Source organism: Neoarius graeffei, chromosome 22, assembly GCF_027579695.1.
Source record: "Neoarius graeffei isolate fNeoGra1 chromosome 22, fNeoGra1.pri, whole genome shotgun sequence".
Taxonomy (NCBI): Eukaryota; Metazoa; Chordata; class Actinopteri; order Siluriformes; family Ariidae; genus Neoarius; species Neoarius graeffei.
The window spans coordinates 38,509,709-38,522,293 of record NC_083590.1 but is presented as its reverse complement, the minus strand read 5'-3'; the positions used below and the strand labels follow the sequence as shown (position 1 = coordinate 38,522,293).

Sequence of the window (12,585 nt, the reverse complement as noted above, 5' to 3'; positions counted from 1 at the left end):
CAAGTCAAGTTTATTTTTATAGCGCTTTTAACAATAGACATTGTCACAAAGCAGCTTTACAGAATTTTAATGACTTTAAACATGAGCTAATTTTATCCCTAATCTATCCCCAATGAGCAACGGTGGCAAGGAAAAACTCCCTCAGACGACATGAGGAAGAAACCTTGAGAGGAACCAGACTCAAAAGGGAATCCATCCTCATTTGGATGATGACAACATGATAATAACAATTTAACAGATTTAACATGAAGTCTGTTTTGCTGATGTTATAACTCTTCACTGATGGAAACTTGAGTGCAAAACTGTTCATGACAACTGCAGTCCTAAAGTTAGCAAGTCAACTGTAATCCTCAGCCATAAAAGCATTGCTGCAAGTGTCCAAGCATGACTGAAAAAAAAAAGCTTTTGCTTATGAGACCTGGGTGAAGGAGCCATCTGTAGGATGATTATTGTCGCTAAAGAGTGCATTTCTGCATTTCATCTTTGTTAATTATTAAAACTCAATATTATTCTTCAGACATTTGTTATGATAGTCACCGGAGTGCAATGAGTGCTGCAGTCACGTTTTGTTTTGGGTTTACTCCATGTGCTTTTTGTTGACACTGTCACATGCCTTTGTCTTTGCTCCTGTCTCTGTTCTGTTACCTATTGTGTGACACTTGTTCTCAGTTTAGCCTTTAACTATTTTGTCTATTTATTTCCTCCTTTTCCTTTGTGTCACTGAAGAGTTTCGTCAATTGTTTCATGCAGTTTCCTTCTGAGCCATATTTCCTAGTTTTCTGTCTTACCATTTATGATGATGGATATTCCAATAATGACCCTGTCTGCCTGTAATTACCTCCACCAAACTTGTTGGAGGAGGTTACAGTGTCTTGCAAAAGTATTCATCCCCCTTGGTGTTTGTCCTGTTTTGTTGCATTACAAGCTGGAATTAAAATGGATTTTTGAGGGGTTAGCACCACTTGATTGACATAACATGCCTACTACTTTAAAGGTCCATTTTTTTTTGTGACAAACAATAATTAACATGAAATAATAATAATAAAAAAACAGAACTCTGAAGTGTGCATATGTACTCACCGCCCAAAGTCAATACTTTGTAGAACCACCTTTTGCTGCAATTACAGCTGCAAGTCTCTTGGGGGTATGTCTCTATTAGCTTAGCAATATTAGCTTAGCCACTGTGATTTTTGCCCATTCCTCAAGGCAAAACTGCTCCAACTCCTTCAAGTTCAATGTGTTGCATTGGTATACAGCAATCTTCAAGTTATGCCACAGATTCTCAGTTGGATTGAGGTCTGGGCTTTGATTAGGCCATTTCAAGACATTTAAATGTTTCCCTTTAAACCACTCCAGTGTAGCTTTAGCCGTATGTTTAGGCTCATTGTCCTGCTGGAACACGAACCTTCATCCCAGTCTCAAATCTCTGGCCGACTCAAACAGGTTTTCCTCCAGAATTGCCCTGTATTTCATGCCTTCCGTCTTTCCTTCAGTTCTGACCAGCTTTCCTGTCACTGCAGATGAAAAATATCCCCACAGCATGATGCTGCCACCACCATGCTTCACTGTAGGAATGGTGTTTTCAGGGTGTTGGGTTTGCACCACACATGGCATTTCCCATGGTGGCCAAAAAGATTAAGTTTAGTCTCATTTGACCAGAGAATCTTCTTCCATGTGTTTGGGGAGTCTGCCACATGCTGTTGGGCAAACTCCAAATGTGTTTTCTTAAGCAATGGTGTTTTTCTGGCCACTCTTCCATAAAGCCCTGCTCTGTGGAGTGTACAGCTTAAAGTGGTCCTATTACCGGTATGGGACAGATACTCCCATCTCCGCTGTGGATCTTTATAACTCCTTCAGTGTTATCTTTGGTGTCTTTGTTGCATATTTAATTAATGCCCTCCTTGCCCGGTCTGTGAGTTTTGGTGGGCAGCCTTCTCTTGTCAGGTTTGTAGTGGTGCTATATTCTTTCCATTTTGCTATAATGGATTTAATGGTGCTCCGTTGGATATTCAAAGTTTGGGATATTTGTTTATAACCCAACCCTGATCTATACTTCTCCACAACTTTGTCTCTGACCTGTTTGGAGGCTCCTTGGTTTTCATGTTGCTTGCTTAGTAATGTTGCAGAGTCAGGGTCCTTCCAGAACAGGTTGAGTTATACAGACATCATGTGACCAATCATGTGACAAAATGCTTGAAATGGGGTGAATACCTATGCACACTCCAGATTTCTGTTTTTTTTTATCTTAATTATTGTTTGTGTCACAATAAAACAATAATTTGCACCTTTAAAGTTGTAGGCATGTTGTATAAATCAAATGGTGCTAACCCTCAAAAATCCATTTTAATTCCAGCTTGTAATGCAACAAAACAGGACAAACACCAAGGGGGATGAATACTTTTGCAAGCCACTATGTTTTCACCTCCATTTGTTTGTTTGCCTTTGCCCAATGTAACTCAAAAAGTAGTGAATGGATTTTGATGAAATTTTGAGGATAGGTGGGCCATTGGCCAAGGAACAATTGATTAGATTTCAATACAATTCTGGATAGGTATGCAGATCCAGGATTTTTTTTTTACTGTTCCCAATGTAACTCAAAACATAGTGAACAGATTTTGATGAAATTTGGTGTACAGCTTTAGTATTATCCTAGGTTCAATTGATGTGATTTTGATGTTGATAATATGTGGCTTGGCAGAGGTATGCAATGCAATCTACCAAGTACCCTTTCAGTTTGATGTATGCTGTGTATTTCCACCCATTTCTACCACACATTACAACATACTATTGCTGCTTAATAGGCTGGTGTGCTCATATGAAAATTTTCCGATTACTTTTTTTTTTTTTTGTCAAAACCCTATTTTGATAGACAGGTTTTATTTTTAAATGCAGGGGTAAAACCTAGATATTTAAAAACATCCCCATGTACATAGGGACTCTGAGGATATTACAAACAGGAAAATAATTAGGAAAGTAGCATCATTTGTGTTGCATTTTACAATATATTTCCAGTCAAAACTATCTTTCAAAAATATTTTATGAATTTCAACCTTCTGGATGAGTCTCACCTATTGCTTGATATAAGGGTTAACAAATCTGCAAGGTCGATGCTAACGTTTGAGCCCAGCTTCCGCAATTATTTAAACTGCTATGCTCATACATAAAGAGCCATAAAGGACAAGGCTAATGTTTGTGTCTGAGAATTAACAAAGCTATCCTTCCCACCAATAGAGCAGGGGAAATTATGCTCTTTTGGACTCCTGCCATGGGTAGCTAAGCCTTTGTTGGGACTCTTGACAAAAGACTGAAACCTGAGACAGCAGTTTTGAGAGTTTTTTTTTTCTTTTCCCTACGAGCATTCACTCAACAGCTTTGGCAACGGCCATTCAGGAGAGAATTTGCTGAACTTCTAACCCGTTCCATGGTGAAGGTGCGCACTGTGTATTCAGCCAATGTTTCAGTCTTCAGCAGAGTGATCTTAATGTCTCCATATACCTCGCTATCATCAGGCCAGTATTTGCAACATTTCACCTGCAAGGAAAACACACACACACACAGACAGAACAAACCTCTATTTAAAATATACCTCATTGGAAATAAGCAACCATAACATGATTCAAGTCAACATTGCATGAAATATGTTTCAAAAGTTTCTTGATTAAACGTATAACTGACAAAAAACAATGTATACAAGCTTCTGTAATTAAGAATCTGATTACTTTAGCAAAATGTCTCTGCACAATTTGCGTCAGAGCACTCAAATCTTTCAGTCATCAATTTCAGTTAAACGAAGACACGAAGCTGTGCCAAACTGCAGAGGAGATGGCTGCACTATGGGAGCTCAGAAATAAAACACATTGGCATGGCTCATCTCAGGAAATGCATTGTCTTTGTCAACCTGTTTGACAGTTACTGTGAGTGATGGAGCAAGTAGCAAGAACGATGAGAGATGGAGCTGCTTCAGTAATGGATGGCGCTCATTAAATGCAAGGAGAAGGAGCTGCAGATGGGGTTATTGGAATGCTATACTCACTCTTCCCACCTCCACCAGTTTGGTGATCATCACAATGCTGTAGCAGTTCTCCTGCCAGACCATCCGCCAGAAATCATAGATCATGTCCTGTTTGGGCCCTACAGAAAGACAGAAAGAGGGCTGAGGTAGCGGAAAATGTTTTGGAGGAAAAAAAATGGACAAATGAGGAGGCTGTTGAATGAGATAAAGGGCAGGGTGGATAGAGAAAAGGGTAATGATCAGAAATGTTTTGACAGGATGGAAGATGCAGAGGGAGATAAAGGACACAGGAAGCAGGTAGAACAAAAAAAAGACTAATGCAGATGCAGTGATTCAGCTGAGGCTGTGTAAATTGTTTTCTGAAGTTGGTAATATCATTACAACAACAATTCGGCAGACGTTGAACAGACATCATCTATCACCCTTACAGACGATGAACACACACACACAATGTTGAAAATTTCAGTTGTCTGATGATATCATGTGTATATTTACTTGCTTCTTCTCAGGTTTATGTACTGATCAAATTCCTCTGTGGACGTCCTTGTTTGAAATTGATTGACATTAATAAAATAATTAAGTTACACAAATTTTCACTTACAGTATCATATGTTCATTAGAGGATTTGTTTTATGAATGGCAAGAAAGCTGTGTCAAAAAAAATGAAACAACAACAACACCAACGTCTCATCCATCCATCCATTATCCATAACCGCTTATCCTGTGCAGGGTTGTGGGCAAGCTGGAGCCTATCCCAGTTGACTATGGGTGAGATGCGGGGTACACCCTAGACAAGTTGCCAGATCATTGCAGGGCTGACACATACAGTAGAGATAACCATTCACACTCACATTCACACCTACGGTCAATTTAGGTGGGGTTTACATTAGACCGTATCAGCGGATCATCAGATTAACGTTTTTAAAACAATTAGTGTGCACACAGCAACACCAATACACGATTCGCGTGCACACAGCAACACCAATACACGGATACGCTCGGCTCTGCAGGCATCCTGCGCTCCAAATCACTCCGCCCTGAACAGCGAGTGCCCTCTGGAGGGTGCGCACTCCGGCCCTGCGCAGCTCACAGAGCGCGCGAGTGAAGTGCACGAGCTGTGATTCGGGACTGAGCCGCTGTGTGTGTGATCCCAGTGCATATCACTTACCACTTGCAAGTGGAAGGATGGCAAGCCTAAAGACAATCATAACTACACAATGGGCAGTATTTGCATCAGTATTTGCAGTATTTTCATACTTTTATACTCTTTAATGAAAGGTAAGCGGAAGTCCGCGCCGTTTTTCAGCAGTCGCGTCACATGACCAACGCCAGCGAATCAGGAAGGTGGATGTCACAGTGACGTTGTCCAATGACGACGCCAGCTAGAGCTCAGCACAGCGTATCCGCGTATTCTCAATGTTTACACAGCACCGGACCAGACACGATCTGGATTGAATACGTGGACCCTGGCGGATTCCCGTTTCCCGGCGTTTCCAGGCTGTTTAATGTAAACGGACAGTGCATCCGCGAAGAAAACGAAACAGATACGGTCTAATGTAAACTTGGCCTATGTGTCAGCCTTGCGATGACCTAGCAACTTGTCCAGGGTGTACCCCGCCTCTCGCCCGTAGTCAGCTGGGATAGGCTCCAGCTTGCCTGCGACCCTGCACAGGATAAGTGGTTACAGATAATGGATGGATGCACTGACCTAATTTTTGATGGCTTTTGCGACCATAAGATGTATGAATGAACAAGGTACGTGTACCACCACAGGGAACCCGATCGTAAGTGCCAGGCAACAAATCTCATAAACACCTGACCACCGGACAATGAAATTTGTATCTTTATTTACATAAGACAGATGGGTTTTTATCCAGGACTTATTTTTAATTTGCTTTTGAAAAAATAATGTAAGATTATTTGCTAACACGTTTTACATAAAATATTGATGAAAAAAATTTGGGTTTTTTTCATAGCAGGCAACATATCTTTCCATGGTATGCATTTTTTTTTTTACCTGAACGATTTCTTACTCTGCACGCTGGTGTAAACAGAATTATTATATAGTTCAATATCCATTCTGAGCATCTTTCCTTTCTTTTAGATAATCTAAAACTACCATGGATCAATATCGATTAGTACTTATGTCTGATAATATTCAATCGTAACCATATTGTAATGATGTAAAGTGAAAGCGCTGGTTCACTGATGTCCACCCAGCAGAGTCATACCATAATAAATGTCGTAGTGTTGTTTCTGGCGCATGGCACGCAGTGTCAAAGAAAGGAATAAATATGTATTTACAACTGTGATGCATATCTCATTATTGGTCTCACTGTCACAAGACAATGCTGCAATTTATTGACATGAAATTCAGTACATTACACAATTCAGTGGTTCATATGTTATAATATTATGATTCTATTCAGGTTGATTTTGTGGTCTTGCAGCTATTTTGCTCATACACTCATCAGGAGCCCCGCTTTTAGGCAGTGCCTCAATATCTACAGTATAGCAAGATATATATATATATATATATATATATATATATATATATACACAAATGTACAGTCAGTTCATGATGATTTTCTCTTCAATGTAAAGACGAAGTTGCATGAAATCTCTAATATCATTTTTGCATTTTGACAAGTCTTTCATAAATTATCCAGTATTGCTTTGTACATTATTAGTATTATTTATTATTTCATGCTTATGAATGTGTTATAAAGGCACAATGTTGGGATCCTTCAAATAAAGTGTTACCCAAGCTTGATATACTTGCTCCAAACAATGCTTAATTTTAAATAAATTATTTTGTAAAGTTTCAGACATTTAATTTGTGCATGCAAATGTGATTTGAAGTGTAGTGTATATTGTTCTGGAAAACATCCAGCATGTTGGTACAATTCCACCTTCTTCAGATTTTGATCTGGATCCTAGAGTTTTCAAGATTTCAACAATTCAGCATGATACTATTTCTAATTGGGTTGAATTCAGATATATTGGGATGCTCTCGGGTGGCATGGTGGTGTAGTGGTTAGCAAGGAGATTCTGGGTTCACGCCCAGTGGCAGATAGGGGCCTTTCTGTGTGGTTTCCCCCACAGTCCAAAGACATGCAGGTTAGGTTAATTGGTGGCTCTAAAGCCAAGTTTACATTAAACCGTATCTGTCTCGTTTTCTTCACGGATGCACTGTCCGGGAAACGCCGGGAAACGGGAATCCGCCAGCGTCCACGTATTCAATCCAGATCGTGTCAGCTCCGGTGCTGTGTAAACATTGAGAATACGCGGATACGCTGTGCTGAGCTCTAGCTGGCGTCGTCATTGGACAACGTCAGTGTGACATCCACCTTCCTGATTCGCTGGCGTTGGTCATGTGACGCGACTGCTGAAAAACGTCGTGGACTTCCGCCTTGTATCACCTTTCATTAAAGAGTATAAAAGTATGAAAATACTGCAAATACTGATGCAAATACTGCCCATTGTGTAGTTATGATTGTCTTTAGGCTTGCCATCCTTCCACCTGCAAGTGGTAAGTGATATGCACTGAGATCTCACACACAGCGGCTCAGTCCCGAATCACAGCTTGTGCACTTCACTCGCGCGCTCTGTGAGCTGCGCAAGGCCGGAGTGTGCACCCTCCAGAGGGCACTCGCTGTTCAGGGCGGAGTGATTTGGAGCGCAGGATGCCTGCGGAGCCGAGCGTATCCGTGTATTGGTGTTGCTGTGTGCACGCAAATCGTGTATTGGTGTTGCTGTGTGCACACTAATCGTTTTAAAAACGTTAATCTGATGATCCGCTGATACGGTCTATTGTAAACATGGGCCTAGAGATAAACAACCATTCACACTCACATTCACGCCTACGGTCAATTTAGAGCCACCAATTAACCTAACCTGCATGTCTTTAGCCTGTAGGGGAAACTGGAGCACCTGGAGCAAACCCACACAGACACGGGGAGAACATGCAAATGCCACACAGAAAGGCCCCTGTCGGCCAATGGGCTCAAACCCAGAACCTTCTTGCTGTGAGGCTACAGTGCTAACCACTACACCACCATGCCTCCCAAAATTAGGTCAATGCATTACTATATTTGATTTGAATACTAGTTTGAAAGCATAAAAATAATTAATTTGGGCATTATAAAGAAGAAGATGTATTGTAATTGGCCCGAGATACTGCAAGATAATATACGATGTAAGGCGGAGACTAGTCTATATGAAGGTATCTATATCTTGTTGGAGCATGGAATTGAATGCTCTGTGTATTTATATTAAAATGACCATGGAGCCCCATGCCAATTGTATCTTTTCATTTAGGAAGCCCGGATGCCTGCCAGATGAAAGATTTTAATGCCCTCAAACTAAACTGTTAATCATTATTTACATTTGTAAGTGTTATAAAGCACTATGTGTGCTTTCTACAAATTTATCAAGCATCTGTTAGTGATAATAAGCTAATTACTTGCAAAATATGGGTTAAAAATCTAGTAACATAGTAAGCAGGCAATATATAGATAGACGGATGTTTGTAAAATGTAAAGACAACTTAATTACAGTGTCTTGCAAAAGTATTAATCCCCCTTGGTGTTTGTCCTGTTTTGTTGCATTACAAGTTGGAATTAAAATGTATTTTTGGAAGGTTAGCACCATTTCATTTACACAACATGCATATTGTTACACAAACAATAATTAAGATGAAAAAAAATCTGGAGAATGCATAAGGTACTCATACCCCCCAAAGTCAATACTTTGTAGAACCGCTTTTTGCTGCAATTACAGCTGCAAGTCTCTTGGGGTAGGCTATGTCTCCATTAGCTTAGCACATCTAGCCACTGGGATTTTTGCCCATTCCTCAAGGCAAAACTGGTCCAACTCCTTTGAGTTAGATGGGTTGTGTTGGTGTACAGCAATCTTCCAGTTATGCCACAGATTCTCAATTGGATTGAGGTCTGGGCTTTGATTAAGCCATTCCAAGACATTTAAATGTTTCCCTTTACACAACTCTAGTGTAGCTTTAGCAGTATGTTTACTGTCATTGTCCTGCTGGAATGTTGAACCTTCATCCCAGTCTCAAGTCTCTGGCTGACTCAAACAGGTTTTCCTCCAGAATTACCCTGTATTTAGTGCCATTCATCTTTCCATCAGTCCTGACCAGCTTTCCTGTCCCTTCAGATGAAAAAAAAAAAATCCCCACAGCATGATGCTGCCACCACCATGCTTCACTGTAGGAATGGTGTTCTCAGGGTGTTGAGTTTGTGCCACACATGACATTTTCCATGATGGCCAAAAAGATCAATTTTAGTCTCATTTGACAAGAGAATCTTCTTCCATGTGTTTGGGGAGTCTGACACATGCTGTTGGGCAAACTCCAAATGTGTTTTCTTAAGCAATTGCTTTTTTCTGCCCACTCCTCCATAAAGCCCCACTCTGTGGAGTGTACGGCTTAAAGTGGTCCTATGGACAGATACTCCCATCTCCACTGTGGATCTTTGCAGCTCCTTCAGTGTTATCTTTGGTGTCTTTGTTGCATCTCTGATTAATGCCCTCCTTGCCCGGTCTGTGAGTTTTGCTGGGCGACCTTCTCTTCTCAGATTTATAGTGGTGCCATGTTCTTTCCATTTTGCTATAATGAACTTAATGGTGCTCTGTGGGATATTCAAAGTCTGAGACATTTTTAATAACCCAACCCTGATCTATGCTTCTCCACAACTTTGTCTCTGACCTGTTTGGAGGTTCCTTGGTTTTCATGTTGCTTGCTTAGTAGTGTTGCAGGGTCAGGGTCTTTCCAGAACAGGTTGATTTATAAAGACATCATGTGACAGATCATGTGACACTTTGATTGCACAGAGGTGGATCGTATTCAAATAATTATGTGACTTATGAAGTGAATTGGGGGCGGCACGGTGGTGTAGTGGTTAGCGCTGTCGCCTCACAGCAAGAAGGTCCTGGGTTCGAGCCCCGGGGCCGGCGAGGGCCTTTCTGTGTGGAGTTTGCATGTTCTCCCCATGTCCGCGTGGGTTTCCTCCGGGTGCTCCGGTTTCCCCCACAGTCCAAAGACATGCAGGTTAGGTTAACTGGTGACTCTAAATTGACCGTAGGTGTGAATGTGAGTGTGAATGGTTGTCTGTGTCTATGTGTCAGCCCTGTGATGACCTGGCGACTTGTCCAGGGTGTACCCCGCCTTTCGCCCGTAGTCAGCTGGGATAGGCTCCAGCTTGCTTGCGACCCTGTAGAAGGATAAAGCGGCTAGAGATAATGAGATGAGATGAGATGAAGTGAATTGGTTGGTGCAGCTCTTATTTAGGGGTTTCATATGAAAGGGGGTGAATACCTATGAACACTCCAGATGTCTGTTTTTTAATCTTCATGATTGTTTGTCTCACAATAAAACAATAATTTACACCTTTAAAGTTGTTGGCATATTGTGTAAATCAAATGGTGTTAAACCCCCCAAAATCCATTTTAATTCCAGCTTGTAATGCGACAAAGCAGGACAAACACCAAAGTGGATGAATACTTTTGCAAGACACTGTACTTACTATGTTGGCCTCAGCCAACCTAATGCCATGATCCATATTTGGCCACTTACTATTATGCCAGTGCCAGTAACACCTCAGCATAGGGTTCTCAACTCCTCCAATGCTGATAGATGTGACCTATGGCTCACCAATTTGGAGTAGCCAGTTGACCTAGCGTACATGTCTTTGGGCTGTGGGAGGAAACTCACACGGACATGAAGTAAACACTCAAACATCACACAGAAAGGCCTGAGTTGACAACGAGGCTCAAACCCAGGACCTTCCAGCTGTGAGGCAACAGTGCTAACCACTGCAATATTTTCACATTAAAACAACATACACACATATAACATTACCACAATAAACTCTTCTTGATAAAATCATATACTATTTTTGTTTTGGCGTGAACTGTTTCATGTTAAAACATGATAGCTTATATTGTTATGACATTTTATAAGGAGAAAAATTGGTCTCGGGTGGAGGTGAACTCCCCGTCATATAAACTCTGGTTGTGAACTGGCAGTTAATACAGTATCAACCATTGTGCTCAATAACAGCAAAATCTTGCCATGTCTCAACCAAACCATGAAGTAGAACAAATGAGCCATATTCCTCAGTTTCTCCATTCTCAACAGACCTGAGAACATGAGTTTCAAACATGAGTTTCACCCTAGAGCCTAACAATATCAATTATCTTGTTGTAGTGTGAAACATTTTGTTATTAGGACAATTTATCATCTAATATGATAAGATTGTATGTTGTAAAGATGTGAAAGCTGAAAATATTGTTCAAACAAGAAAAACATCATGTTATAACAAAAACCTTTCACATTATAACATGATACTGATCCATTTGGTGTTTTTTCCCCCTGCCATGGCAGCAATATGCTTCCATATAAATTCTCTATCAATGCTTTATAAAACATCTACAGTGATGCTTGAAAGTTTGTGAACCCTTAAGAATTTTCTATATTTCTGCATAAATATGACCTAAAACATCATCAGATTTTCACACAAGTCCTAAAAGTAGATAAAGAGAACCCAGTTAAACAAATGAGACAAAAATATTATACTTGGTCATTTATTTATTGAGGAAATTGATCCAATATTACTTACCTGTGAGTGGCAAAAGTATGTGAACCTTTAGGATTAGCAGTTAATTTGAAGGTGAAATTAGAGTCAGGTGTTTTCAATCAAGGTGTGAGTGGGCACCCTGTTTTATTTAAAGAACAGGGATCTATCAAAGTCTGATCTTCACAACACATGTTTGTGGAAGTGTATCATGGCATGAACAAAGGAGATTTCTGAGGACCTCAGCAAAAGCATTGTTGATGCTCATCAGGCTGGAAAAGGTTACAAAACCATCTCTAAAGAGTTTGAACTCCACCAATCCACAGTCAGACAGATTGTGAACTGGCGTGAACTGAGGAAATTCAAGACCATTGTTACCCTCCCCAGGAGTGGTAGACCAACAAAGATCACTCCAAGAGCAAGGTGTGTAATACTTAGCAAGGTCACAAAGGACCCCAGGGTAATTTTTAAGCAACTGAAGGCCTCTCTCACATTGGCTAATGTTAATGTTCATTAGTCCACCATCAGGAGAACACTGAACAACAATGGTGTGCATGGCAGGGTTGCAAGGAGAAAGCCACTGCTCTCCAAAAAGAACATTGCTGCTTGTCTGCAGTTTGCTGAAGATCATGTGGACAAACCAGAAGGCTATTGGAAAAATGTTTTGTGGATGGATGAGACCAAAATAGAACTTTTTGGTTTAAATGAGAAGCGTTGTGTTTGGAGAAAGGAAAACACTGCATTCCAGCATAAGAACCTTATCCCATCTGTGAAACATGGTGGTGGTAGTATCATGGTTTGGGCCTGTTTTGCTGCATCTGGGCCAGGATGGTTTGCCATCATTGATGGAACAATGAATTCTGAATTATACCAGTGAATTCTAAAGGAAAATGTCAGGACATCTGTCCATGAACTGAATCTCAAGAGAAGGTGGGTCATGCAGCAAGACAACGACCCTAAGCACACAAGTCGTTCTACCAA

The 12,585-nt window shown here is 40.7% G+C and overlaps 1 protein-coding gene across 1 annotated transcript in view; it reads right to left on the bottom strand.

Moving 5' to 3' along the window:
* The window catches only part of ptprua (protein tyrosine phosphatase receptor type Ua), a 489,507-nt gene that overhangs the window by 53,457 nt on the left and 423,465 nt on the right, over window positions 1–12,585 (bottom strand). Inside the window, exons 19-20 of the mRNA XM_060904791.1 lie at window positions 4,034–4,131; window positions 3,415–3,531 (exon numbers count right to left, since the gene is read on the bottom strand). Coding sequence (XP_060760774.1) covers window positions 3,415–3,531; window positions 4,034–4,131 — 215 coding nt within the window. The remainder of the gene's footprint in view (window positions 1–3,414; window positions 3,532–4,033; window positions 4,132–12,585) is intronic.